The sequence below is a fragment of the Eleutherodactylus coqui genome, chromosome 6 (genome assembly GCF_035609145.1).
Source record: "Eleutherodactylus coqui strain aEleCoq1 chromosome 6, aEleCoq1.hap1, whole genome shotgun sequence".
Lineage (NCBI taxonomy): Eukaryota > Metazoa > Chordata > Amphibia > Anura > Eleutherodactylidae > Eleutherodactylus > Eleutherodactylus coqui.
In genome coordinates this window covers 174,031,540-174,045,226 of record NC_089842.1, presented here as the reverse complement: position 1 = coordinate 174,045,226, position 13,687 = coordinate 174,031,540, and the positions used below count along the sequence as shown (strand labels likewise).

General features: G+C 43.0%; 1 protein-coding gene across 2 annotated transcripts in view; it reads left to right on the top strand.

Moving 5' to 3' along the window:
• Window positions 1–13,687, top strand: part of ARID4A (AT-rich interaction domain 4A) — a 97,427-nt gene that overhangs the window by 24,375 nt on the left and 59,365 nt on the right. For both annotated transcript variants that reach the window (XM_066608240.1, XM_066608241.1), the window contains exons 9-10: window positions 8,515–8,594; window positions 13,137–13,210. In XM_066608240.1, coding sequence (XP_066464337.1) covers window positions 8,515–8,594; window positions 13,137–13,210 — 154 coding nt within the window. The remainder of the gene's footprint in view (window positions 1–8,514; window positions 8,595–13,136; window positions 13,211–13,687) is intronic.

The following is a 13,687-nucleotide window of genomic DNA, read 5'->3' as shown; positions in this document are numbered from 1 at the left end:
TGTATTTAGGCTCTGCGTTCTGCAGACACGTCCTGTCAGACACATGGATCTATTTGCCTATATTGCTGCATACATTTGCCAATGAATTCCATTGTCAGAAATCTTTTCCCTTTGTTTAGGCATCCAATTGTACTAAAAACTGTAATTTCTTTTTTCAATACAGTAATGGCCCATTTACATGTAACGATTATTGGTAAAATTCGTGTAAACAAATTTTGAGCGATAATCGTTAAGTAAATGCAAAAAATTGTTGGTTGGATCGTGGAGTTCTCGGTCCTGTAAATGCCTGTGATGTCTTTCAGTCTGAACACTCTGCACGAGTTCTGACGACCATAGCGGTGAGGTCCGAGCCTGTGCAGTCGTTTAGACGTCTGTCTGCCTGTGTAAAAGTGCCATAAAACAGGAGGTCAAGCGGAGGCATTCTGTACACATCGGGCTATTGGAAGTGTTTCCCAGTCGACATGCTGATTTGCAGTACCCCAATAGGATGTGAACAAAGCCTAAGGCCACTTTCACATGGTCAACAAAATCGTGAGATTTTTGCCACAATGCAATGGCGCGAGACAATGCATAAATGTGAAGCTTTCCAATCGGTTCCTTCACATTAGCGCTGTTTTCTCTGATGCTATCTTGCGGGGAAAAAATTTGCAGCCTGCTCTATATTAACGCGATCTGCAGGGTTTGTTGGTTTTTTTTTTTGTTTTTTTGGAGTCCATGTTTACCTATAGAGCCTTTTGTTTTTGTCTTGCTTTCATGCAATGTGATTTTTAACACTAGAAAAGAAGTCCTACCCCTAAACTAAGCCCTAGCTGCACTCCAGAAAAAAAAAGAAAGTCCTCGTTCAACAACAGAAGATCACTTCCAGGTTGCAGGATTTATAAATCCTGCCTCCAGGAAGCGATGGCTCTGATTGGTTCATCCAGCACCGCTAAGCCATTCAATGTAGCGCTCAATGAACCAATCACAGCCATCGCATTAATTTATCGAGCGCTGTATTGATTGGCTGAGCAGCGCTGGATGTACCAATCAATGCCGCGCTGGATGAACTAATGCGATAGCTGTGATTGCATTGATCGCAGCGCTGGGCTTAACATTCTTGTGATAAAATCCAGTGTTTTATTGCAAAAAAACGCATCGCTGACACTACAGATTTGTGGGGACAAAGCTGCAATATTGCCACCATTTTGTAGCGGCAATATTGCTGTCGCCCGTGTGAGAGGCCTAAAGATAACTATGCATTTGAGAAAACTCTCAGCCAAATGGTTACTTCTCCTGTCTGCACTATAAACCTTCTCCATTAATGGGAATAGGCTGTGACCAAGTTCTGCTCTGGCAGCAGCTTATCTCCTGCGCAGACAAAGATATATTGAAACTCAACAGGCAAATCTCTTCTTCCTCAGAAATGACGCGGTTTGCCCACATTTATCTTTTACATTTATTACAAGAAACTATATGCTTTTCTGAACACATGATGTATATCTGTGATATTGTAGGGCAGTGATTCCCAACCATGGCACCATGGCGGCCTGTTGTGCTGTGGAAGGGGAGGGTACCACAGGGAAGAAGGGAGATATTTAGGTGGGGGGGCGGTTGGCGTGACGGTCAAAATTTTTAACTAGGTGTGCTGCAAACTGAGAAAGATTCAAAAACACCATTTTAGGGAATTACACCTGGCCAGTTTCGGCTGATATCTGTGTGGTGAAAAAGAAGCCATTACCATCATGAGTTACTTTTAAGTTCTTCACTTGAATAAAGCAAACCCTGAACCCTAGTGTTTGAGCTCCTGCATGTATTACAGTTTAGTTGTGATGTGTCTACTACACAGTTTATAGCTTTCCTAGTGCTATAAGAGGTAGTGTGTGTGTTGTGGCATTCACATATGGACCATACAACTGGACTGATACAATTCTCCCACACTGTGTGCCCTTTACTTTCTGTTGTTATTTCAGCATGCCTCTGGTATACAATAGTAGGTATATAACCAGGTCCCTTGGGGATTCTAGGAAGGTTGTCATCTCCCAGTGAACATAGTAGCAGTCCTGGAAATGTTTACTCTGTAATTTAGTCCTCAGCAACATCTCCTTGACTGAGGAAACGTCCGTCCCCCTGTAACATCTGTTTATTGCCTCTTTAAAGTTGGCTTGGCACCTGTCCACCACCAGTCTAGTCTTAGTAGTTTAGTACAGCGTACATAGCTGGCATGCTCTCTGGGCTGCATTGCTTTCCTTTGTCAGGAATTATCTAGAAAAAGCCTATTTATCAAGGTTGAGTTGGAAATTAAAGCCCATTGCAACACAGCTGACATTTTATTTTGTTTCAGCTGAAAGCTATTGTCTGAGGAGGTGAAACAAGTTTCATCCAAACCTCACTCCCTCCCCCGGAAAAAGAACAAAAACTTAAAAATGGATTCCTCCTTCAGACTAATTCTGCTTGGCCTCCCTTACAAGCTCCAACAGTTGTCATGTGTGCCAACTGGCAGGGTAGACAACAGTCGGGATAAGGCGTGGATCCAGTGCATAATTACTAGACATAGATTTGCAAACATTACATTAATACCTTAACAATGCACGTGCTTTGCACCTTAGACCACTGGCATAACTATAGGGGATGCGGTTGCACCCGGGCCCAGGAGCCTCAGGGGGCCCATAAGGGCCTCTCTTCTCCATATAGGGAGCCCAGTACTATCAATAAAGTATTACAGTTGGGGGCCCTGTTACAGGTTTTGCATTGGGGCCCAGAAGCTTAAAGTTACGCCTCTACGTTAAGGGGTTTAGAGACATTAGGGGCCCCAAGATAAACTTTTGCCCATGAGCCTTTAGCTACGCCCCTGCCTTAGGCCTCATGCACATGGGGTAAAGTGAGCAGCGGATTCCACACCTGTCAACATGCTTGGGCGATCTGCTGCTCAATATGCTCATTGATGTGTATAGAGGTTCTCCACGCACACCAGCGGATTTTATTTGTGGCCACTATGTGCCAAAATAAATTTGCAGCATGCTATGTTTTTCTGCGGATTCCTGCATGGACTGCTTCCAATCCATGGCACATCAGCAGCTGTCAAAGAGTACAAAGTAGTATGGGAACAGCACTCCTCCACAGAACCAGTAAGGTAGGACCCACAGATAAAGAGCTGCCAGCTACAGCATGAGTCTGGATCAATAGACTCCACAAAAGTGTCATCCAAGTAGAAGGTAAGCCGTAGCAGCAATAATGATGCAATAGTTATGCCAATGTTGTCTTTATTCCTCTGCGCAACGTTTCGATCACATAGTGATCTTTGTCAAGCAGCTGTCACTGAGGATGTACCACGGATCCGCAGGAGATTTAAAAAAAAAAAAAAAAAGGCACTGCGCATGTGCTGGGCATGGCCCGGCGCATTCGCCCGTGATGGAGGAGACCTACGCTGGATCCGGAGAGGTAAGAACCTGTCTTTTAATGCCCATGTCTGCGGCCATGCATGGATTCCGCTGCAATTTTTTTTCCTTTGATTCAAAACCTTATTTTCCCATTGACATAACTGTATGAGGGCTTGTATTTTGCAGTGCCACCATTTTGGAATAAATATAGATATTTTTTTTATATACAATTTTACCATTTATTTCTTGCTGTTTCTTTTTTTTCCTTTTGTTTAACCTGCAGTAAAAATAACATGATAACTTTATTCAATAGGTTGCTACAATAATGCTGATAATAAATAGGCTGAGGTTTTTTACGTTTGAGTACTTTTTGCACAATAAAAAAACATGTTTTAGGTAGAAGTCCTTCTTGTTTTGCCGCATTCTGAGAGCCTTAACTTTGTTTATTTTTCCAGCAATTCTGCACTCAATACCCCATAATGGCAAAGTGAGAATGGAATGTTAGAAACCTTTTGTAAATTTTTTAAAAATGGAAAAACATTTTGCATTGACATACGTATTCACACCCTTTGGTATGATGAAATTTAGGTCTGGGTGCCTTCCATTTCTCTTGATCATCTTTGAGCTTTTTCTGCACCTTGATTGGAATCAACTGGTGGCAATTCAGTTGATTGGACATAATTTAAAAGACACACCCCTGTCTATATAAGATTCCTCAGCTCACAATGCATATCAGAGCCAACAGCAAGCTATGAGAAGGAAATAACTTCCTGTAGAGCTCAGAGTGGATTGTGTGGAGGCACAGATGTGGAGAAGCTGAAAGTTCCCAGAAGCGCAGCGGCTTCCATAAGGTCTCATGTCCACAGGCACGCATGGATTCTGAGTGTGGAATCCCACAACGGATTCCTGCCATGCCTGCAGACATGAGGCAAAAAAACCATTTACTCACCTGTCCGGATGTGGCGCGGGTCTCCTCAATCGTGCCCAGATCTTCTTTCTCCTGCACGGCGGACGCGCTCGGCACGCCGCCTGGCGTGCTGCTCGCATGCGCCGTGTCTTTTTTTTTTTTTTTTTTTTTAATCTCCTGCTTTTCCACAGATCTGCGGCACGTCTGCAGTGGCAGCTGCAGGCGAGATGTGGTCCGGACGGCTTCCATTGACTTTAATGGAAGCCGTCCCTGTCGGATCCACAGAAAAATGGAGCATGCTGCGTTCTTTTTTTCCCCACGTGCCATACGCATGCAGGGGGGAAAAAATAACATCTATAGGTATTTAAATATCTGCGAATGCCCAATGATTGTCTTTGGGCGTATTGAACTGCTGATCATCCGCGCGGGAGACCCAGGCGGATTCCGCAATTCAATTATGCCCATGGACATGAGGTTGAATTCTTAAATGTAAGTTTGGAACAACCAGGACCCTTCCTAGAGCTGCTGTCCACCAAACTAAGTAATCAGAGGAGACGTAACTTGGCAAGAGAAGTGACCAAGAAACCAATGGTCACTCTGGCTGAGCGCCGAAGATCCTGTGTGCAGATCGGAGAAATTTCCAGAAGGTCAACCATCACTGCAGCCTCCACCAAACTGGGATTTATGGTAGAGTAGCCCGAATGAAGTCTCTACATAGTAAGGCCAGCTTCACACCAGCATATGTGTGCACACAGTATGCAGAGAATAGAGCCCATTGATTTCAATGGGTTCATTCACATTTCCGTATTTTTCGCATGCGCTTTTCATTTGCGTGAGGAAATAGAGCATTTTCTATTTTTCTGTGTATTTACCACCAAAGTTTCTCACAGAAGACTGGGAATGCGCAAAGCCATGCATAATACGCAAGGAGGTACGTGAAACCCTGCTGGGCAAAGAACACATCTAAAACTAATAGGTGAGTCTTAGTTTGCCTCATACAAATGAACAGGACCTGCAGGCGCTTAACAGTAACTGTAAATTACACCGATGTGTGCGCAAAAAGCATTGTTCATTTTACAAATTCTCAAGGCTCATGTGCGCGCAAATAAGCTTACGCTTGTGTGAAGCCAGCCGTAACCCCTTAGGCATCCTTCACACAGGCGTCAAAGTTGCGCAATTTTGTAACATTGCTACAATGCTAAAAAACGCATGTATGTGAAGCCCATGCTTTCCTATAGCTTCCTTCACACATGCAATGTTTTGTAGCATGCAACAACCCAACACAAAAACCTCGCAGGTCTGGCAATATGGCTGCGACACGTCAGGTTTTGTAGCCCATGTTTCCCTATGGAGTGTTCCTCTCTGTTGCATCGCACCGCACAAAAATGCGGTTTTCGTGCTGTGCCATGCAACTTTGACAGTAGGAAATCCTACTGTCATAGCAATAACTTAAGCCCTAACTGCAGGCAAAAATAAAAAGATACATATACATTACCTTAGACGCGCTGTCAGCCCGGCCGCATCTTCTTCCAGGAGGCGGGGATTTTTGAATCCCCAGCCAGAAGAGAAGATGATGATCAGTGCCGGGAGCGGGGAGAAGATTTAGCCGGGTGGACAGCGCTGGAGAGGTGATGTATGTGTGTATTTTTTTTCTTCTTCAGCTACGGCTTATTTTCGGGGTAGGGCTTGTATTTCAAGCACCCCCTGAAAACCCTTACATGTGATGCTACAAAGTCGCCCGGCTTTGTAGCGTCACACTTGACTTTGTAGAGCTACAAAAGTGTGGTATTGCCACGAGAAGACGCTGCGATTTTCTTGCGGCAATGGTGTGTCGCCCATGTGAAGGAGACCTTGGGGCATGTTCTCCCCCCCCCCCCCCCCCCCCCCCCCTTTCCCCACATTTTTTTTTTCTCCCCTTGTTTAAAATGTCTTTTACTTCTCTATCAATGTAGATGTCTGAGGGCTTGTTTTTTATGGAACGAGTTGAATTTTACAATGGTACTAATGTACCATATAATGAACTAAAAAATTCTAAGTGGAGTGAAATGGAAAACAACCCTAAATTCTGCTATCTTTGGGGGGTGGTCTTGTTTCTATGGTATACACACTGCAGCAAAAATGTGTCAATGCGACTACTATGATACTGAATTTATATAGGTTTTTGGCGGGTCTTTTTGCTGTACTACTTTTTTAATTTTTTCCAAAGATTTTGTCTTTTAAATCTTCTTCTGACAGCCAGACCGTTTTTTTTTCATCCTGCTGCCATAGTTGTGCGATGGCTCGTTTTTGATGGACGTCCTATAATTTCTATTGGTACCATTTTGGAGTACATATGACCTTTTTGATCACTTTTTATGGTATTTTTTTTTCCTGGATGAGGAGTGACCAGAAAAACGTAATTCTAACGCAGTTTTTTTCTTCTGACGTTCACCATGGGGGGGGGGGGATAAATAATGCTCTACTTTGATAGATCAGACTTTTACCGACGTAGCGATACCACATATATATAGTTACATGTGTTTTTATTATAAATGTTGAATAATTTTTTTTTTTTGTAGGTACTTATTTAAATTTTATAGCGCTTTTTTTTTTAAATTAGACTTTATTACACTAATTAACTTTTTTTTTTTTTTTTTTGTCCTTATTGACAAGGACTTGTGGTGGTATTCAGAAGGGCCCCGGCTGCCGTGGCAACCCACGATCTTGTAGCGGGGTTTGTTCCAGACCCCCAAACATTGATTGGGGCATTTAAATGCCACTGTCAGAATTGATGGTGTTATTTAAAGGATTAACAGCTCCAATTAGTGGCGCTGCTGTTCGGAGCTGTTATGGGCAGTTGTCGGCTGTAAGAAACAGCCAGCACCCGCATTGTATGGAGCGGGATCCACCCGTGATCCTCCTTTATACATATGCCGAACCTGTTGAATGTAAATATATCTCCCGCAGCATTAAGGGGTTAAAGACCTATATGAAAGCCCATCTGGAGTTTGCCAAAAAGTGCCTAATGGACTTTCAGACTGAGAAAGAAGATTCTCTTGTTTGATGAAACCAAGATTGAACTTTTCGATTTCTGTTCCAAGCTTTTTGTCTAAAGGCTATTGCTCATCACCTGCCCATCACCATCCCTACAGTGAAGCCTGGTGGTGGCAGCCTCATGCTTTGGGGGTGTTTTTCAGGGGTAGGGGGACTGGTCAGGGTTGATGGAAAGCTAAGTGGAGCAAAGCACAGAAATATTCTTAATGTAAACCTGATCCAGAGCGCAAGGGACCTCAGACTGGACAGAAGGTTCACCTTCCAACAAGACAATGACCCTAAGCACACAGCCAAGACAACACAGGAGTGGCCCCAGTCAGAGCCCTGACGTTAACCCAATCGAACATCTTTGGAGAGACCTGAAAACAGCTGTCCACAGATGGCCCCCATCCAACCTGACAAAGCTGGAGACGATCCGCAGAGGAGAATGGCAGAAAATCCCCAAATCCAGGTGTGTAAACCTTGTGGCATCATAGCCAAGAAGATTGGAGGCTGGAATCACTGCCGAAGGTGCTTCAGCTAAATACTGAGTACAGGGTGTGAATACTTATGTCAATGCAAAATGTTAGCTTTTCATTTATAAAAAGAAAATAATAAGTTGCCAATATTTCTTACATTCTGTTTTCACTTTGTCATTATGGGGTATTGAGTGCAGAATGATGGGGAAACTTGTGATTTTTTTTTTTTTATTTTTTTTTTTTTTTAAATTCGCACAATGCCACAACACAATAAAATTGTAAAAACGTGAAAGGGTCTAAAGACTTTCCGGACCCACTGTAGCTATATAAAGACTTATTTTTTCCAAGATGCGTTTTGTTTTTTTTGTTTTTTAGTGCTATATTGGGGTGCATACAACTTATTGACTTTTACTTTGGGGGCTTTTTTGTTGCTGATTACTGTACAATAAATAAAAAAAACTAATAACTATTTTCATTTTTTTACCTTTGGTTTTCTTTGGGAGCAGTCATAGATAGGCAATTTTGCTTTGAAATATATAATACTAATTAACCATGCCCGATGAGAGAAGTTGTCAGTGCTTGCTGTCTAGATGCTGATATCTGCGATGGTACCAGAACAAAGGGGCTACAGCACCACTCTGTCTCTATATGTTAAGCTACCAGTAATAAGGAAAAACGTGTGCTCATCTAATGGCTACATGTACACAATTCTTCTGTAAATTGTGTCTAACTCGGGTGTTAATGTTTTCTATTATTTCAGGTTGTTTCTCCTAGTTGCAATGATGACACAACAGTGAAAAAAGACCAGTGCTTGGTTCGATCCTTCGTGGATGCAAAATTGTGAGTTTTTGCTTTTTCTTCTTACAATTAATATGTTTTAAGTTCAATTTATGTGTTTTAGGCCGGGCTTGTATGACCGTAAATTGTGACAAGAGGCACGCAGCAAATACGCATTGTCATTGCGTACTTGCTGCAGGCCCTCCAGCGCCATGTACTATCTTGGCATGTATGCGCTGTACCAACACGGTTGTGTGAGCCTGGACTTAAGCTCAAATCTAGGAATTTAATGTTTATGTGGACATATTTTATAACTGTAGTTGGCATGTTTTACACTTTTGTAGCCACAAATTATGACTAAATGTATTTGTATTCCGAATCCTATTAAAGGGGTTGTCTCGCGGCAGCAAGTGGGGTTATACACTTCTGTATGGCCATATTAATGCACTTTGTAATACACATCGTGCATTAAATATGAGCCATACAGAAGTTATTCACTTACCTTCCCTGCGCTGGCGTCCCCGTCTCCGTCTAATTTCAGCGTCTAATCTCCCGATTAGACGCGCTTGCGCAGAAGGGTCTTCTCCCATCTGTTCGGTCCGGCACGAGCGGCATTCTGGCTCCGCCCCTTCTACGCATCATCGCGTGGCTCCGCCCCGTCACGTGTGCCAATTCCAGCCTCCTGAATGGCTGGAATCGGCACACGTGATGGGGCGGAGCTACATGACGACGCGTAGAAGGGGGCGGAGCCAGAATGCCACTCGTGCCGGACCGAACAGATGGGAGAAGAGCCTTCTGCGCAAGCGCGTCTAATCGGGAGATTAGACGCTGAAATTAGACGGAGCCATGGAGACGGGGACGCCAGCGCAGGGAAGGTAAGTGAATAACTTCTGTATGGCTCATATTTAATGCACGATGTATATTACAAAGTGCATTAATATGGCCATACAGAAGTGTATAACCCCACTTGTTTTCCCGAGACAACCCCTTTAAATGATCAAAAGATATAAACAAATTTACGCTTTCTCTGAACTCTGTCATCGCAGCTTCAGGCAGGTATGTGTGCCCCTTGTGTGGCGCAAAGTGCTAAGGCAGCAGTCCTAAGTTCTCACTCACAACTTTAATGTTGCAGGTTAATCCCCGCATGGTTCAGATGGCCATCTCAAGGTTGACTTTTTTAATCTTATGGTCAACTATTTCCCATTTAGCTCCAATGAGCAGGTTCTAGATGAGTCCTCAATGACTTCAGCATATGAGCCTGATTGTGAGTGAGATGATGTTGTCACTAGGGTCATGTCCCTGCATCGTTCACTGTATTATCAATGGTATAAGCTGCACTCCGCACCTTTCTAAGAATGATCATAGACAAAATTGTCATAACAGCACCTTTCAACACAAGATTTTAATATGCCGAGATGTGACATACGCCTGCTTGAAAATAGCCCACATATGAGGCTGAAGCGTGGTCGGTATAATATTGGATGCTGCACTGACTTATTTATGCAGCAACTTTTGTGTCACTTTGAGAAAAACATTTGCAATATATTCTTGTACTTTTTCGGGTGATTATCTCAAAAAGTTGCACTATTCTATCCAGTGGGATTTTTTTCTAAAATTTACTTCTGTTACCTATAGATATAATGAATAGAATAGTGCCATCTAGTGGTCAGGTATAGTTGTGGACATATGTATGCTTCTTCAGTTGTAAGATTGACCTAAAGCTACAGACAAAATCACAGGATAATCACAATGCGATGTTATTGAGAAGCCTTATGGGAAATGTTGAGGTGACCTTGAAGTAGGAAATGTTGATGGTTTCATTTCTATAACAGTAAACAGAGGATTTTATTTCATTACATAGTAATCTACACAATTACTTATAGCATTTTAAAGTCTATATAGTGTTATACAAATTATTTTTAGTAAGTGAACTCTGCACAAGATTACCTCCGGCATGTATCGGCGGCAATGCTCGCTTTCTGGACTAGAAATATTGACTTAAAGGAGATGTCCCGCGCCGAAACGGGTTTTTTTTTTTTTTTTTAAAACCCCCCCCCCCCCCCCCCCGTTCGGCGCGAGACAACCCCGATGCAGGGGTTAAAAAAACAACCCCCACAGCGCTTACCTGAATCCCGGCGGTCCGGCGTCTTCATACTCACCTGCTAAAGATGGCCGCCGGGATCCTCTGTCTCCATGGACCGCAGGGCTTCTGTGCGGTCCATTGCCGATTCCAGCCTCCTGATTGGCTGGAATCGGCACGTGACGGGGCGGAGCTACACGGAGCCCCATAGAGAAGAGGAGAAGACCCGGACTGCGCAAGCGCGGCTAATTTGGCCATCGGAGGGCGAAAATTAGTCGGCACCATGGAGACGAGGACGCCAGCAACGGAGCAGGTAAGTATAAAACTTTTTATAACTTCTGTATGGCTCATAATTAATGCACAATGTACATTACAAAGTGCATTATTATGGCCATACAGAAGTGTATAGACCCACTTGCTGCCTCGGGACAACCCCTTTAAAAGGGTTTTACTATTGTATAAAGTGATGGCATTTCACTAAGATATGCCATCGCCTTATGATCAGTGGGGATCTGACCACTGGGACCTACACTAAGGGCTCGTTCACACAAGCGTATGCGTTTTTGTGTTCTCTCATCCGCGCTGTAAATTTGCATGAATGGACGATTTTCCGCGATCAAGTCCTTAATTAGCTAAATTAGCGTTTTCTCATCCATTCATACGACCAGGTACAACATTTTTAGCGAAAAAATAAGTCGCACCCCGGAAAGCCCTCACTTGGCATAAATCTCGGAATGAATTCTAGTGCCTACATAGAGGCACCTGTAAGCTTTTTCACAGCATTGGACGCTGCTAAACTGCCTCCACCTTCCTCCCTACCCTATTTTTCCCAGCTCCCATAAAAGTCTATGGGAGCCACCGTCATAAATCAGTCAAAAGATAGAACCAGAACTATCTTTTTACCCATCTTATATTCGCCAGCATGTATTTCGGTCACGTATGTTCCATTTTTTTTTTGTTTTGTTTTCATGGTGCAGCATTTTTTTATGTGTGTATATTCGCCCGTGTGGATGAATGTCTTGGAAACCAATGCCTCAGGTGGTCGCGTACATCGGTCGGCTGTGAAAACGCAGCTGATATACGCCTGTGTGAATAAAACGTAATCCTGATAATGAAGGGGGCTCAGTACTGATTTAGTGCTACATCCCCTTCACTGGTTACCCTGCATGGTTTTGCCCTGGCCACCTGCTGTTCAGGGAACTGCGGTACATCTCTGTGCGTGGGCTCCGCTGAAGTTCCCTGCACAGTCGTACAGCTGGAAGTGCCATTGTGCAGAGAAGACCTAGAAGGGAGACGCAGCGCTTATTTACCTGCACTCTCCTGAGACTTGACATTATATTGAACCTCCCTAAGATGATGACATTCCTCATTTTGCCGTTTGCAATCTTGCTGTGTGAACTTACGTATGTAGAAGATGCCCTTGTTATTGGGTATATAGCATAATTGTAAAGGTGTTCTCTATTTTATAAAGTAATGCCCATAGAATATGTCATCCTTCTATGATCGGTGGGGGTCTGACCTCATGAACCTCCATAGATATTGAGAAAAAAAGGTCGGCCCCCACTGATCATAAAGTGACAGCCTAGCAATATGCCATCATACTACTGGGAATAACCTTGTACGGCTGGAGATGGTGACTGGAAGAATAATTTTTCCCGCAAAATGAGACACCAAGGCAAAACCCGACTGATCCCCTTTTATGAGACTAGAGGGTCTCTGGATGGTGTCTGTCTATGACATGAGCAGTAACGTTTAGGGTAGAAGTAGCTGTGCTGCTAAAATGACCTTTAGTGAAAGTCAAAGACTGTCTGTCTAATTCAAAGAAGAAGGCCAAAGGAGCGGCAAAGAGCAAGAACTTTAATAAGTAAGTATAAGTAGCTTACTACAGCATTCAAAGAAGGTTCCTGGAGCAGCAGCACACACAATACTATAGTAAGTAGATGTAGATTACTAAAGGTGCTTACTACAGCTATAAGGTTAGGCCTCCAGAACAACTTTTTTTTTTTTTTATCATTGGGCAGCATTCAATTTGGAGAAGGGGCAGCAAAAGTCTTTCTACTTATTCTATAAATATTCTGTGTGCTGCTGCTCCCGGGGCCTGAAGCCAGTGCTGCCCAATGATGAAAAAAAAAGTTGTTCCGGAGGCCTGACCTTACTTCTGCAGTAAGCGACATATGCTTATATAATAAGAAGTATCTATAGAATAGATTTAGAGTGGCCCACTTTGTATGTAAGCCGCCAAAATGTTATCTGCAGTCCCATGAGGTTTGCCGATTTCAATTTTGGCCCCTGCTAACTGCCGGGCTGTTGAGGCCTGCGCTTATAGGGTTCACTGTCTACTATACAACGGATTTGGCACTATGTGAGGTTTTCATTTATGAGTGAGACTTTAATGCAGATTTGAACAGAGCCCAACCATCTCACAAAAATATCTGATAAAAACACATCATAACCAATATATTTGTTACTTTTGCTTCCTGTTGTAATAGATCTAAATATTTTCTTTACTCTTTTTATTTATTCAGCCATACAGTAGCAAGAAAAGATATTGAAGAGCTTGACATGAATGCACTGAGTTCGGAGAGTCTTCTTAAGCCAGGTAACTGAATATATGTGCCCATCTTGATTGAACAGATTGCATTATTTTCACATGCAGGAAAATGATCTTTTTTTTTTTTCCCGTTAATTTTTATTATTTATTATTATTATTGCACGTTAACTTAACGAAGGGAATAACGACGAGGGCAACTAGTGCATGGTGGGCTTACATTTCTAAGCTACTTACTACAGTGTGTGCAGACAGATGTGTACAATTGCAGCTAATCTGATGCAGCTGGACTGATGCTGCTATACGTATTGCTTTACAATAAAAATAAATCCTCATTCCTCCAGACTTGCATACCACGTTTCATTTCCAATTTCCCCTTCTTGTTTTTTCTCTAGGAATGTAAGAAAAGACCCCAGAGAGTGGACTAGGCTGAAACTCCCACAACTAAATATGAACCTTCTCTTCTATCTGGGGTCATGACTGGACATTAAAGGGGCTGCCCAGGTGTTTACGTCATGTAGCTGCAGT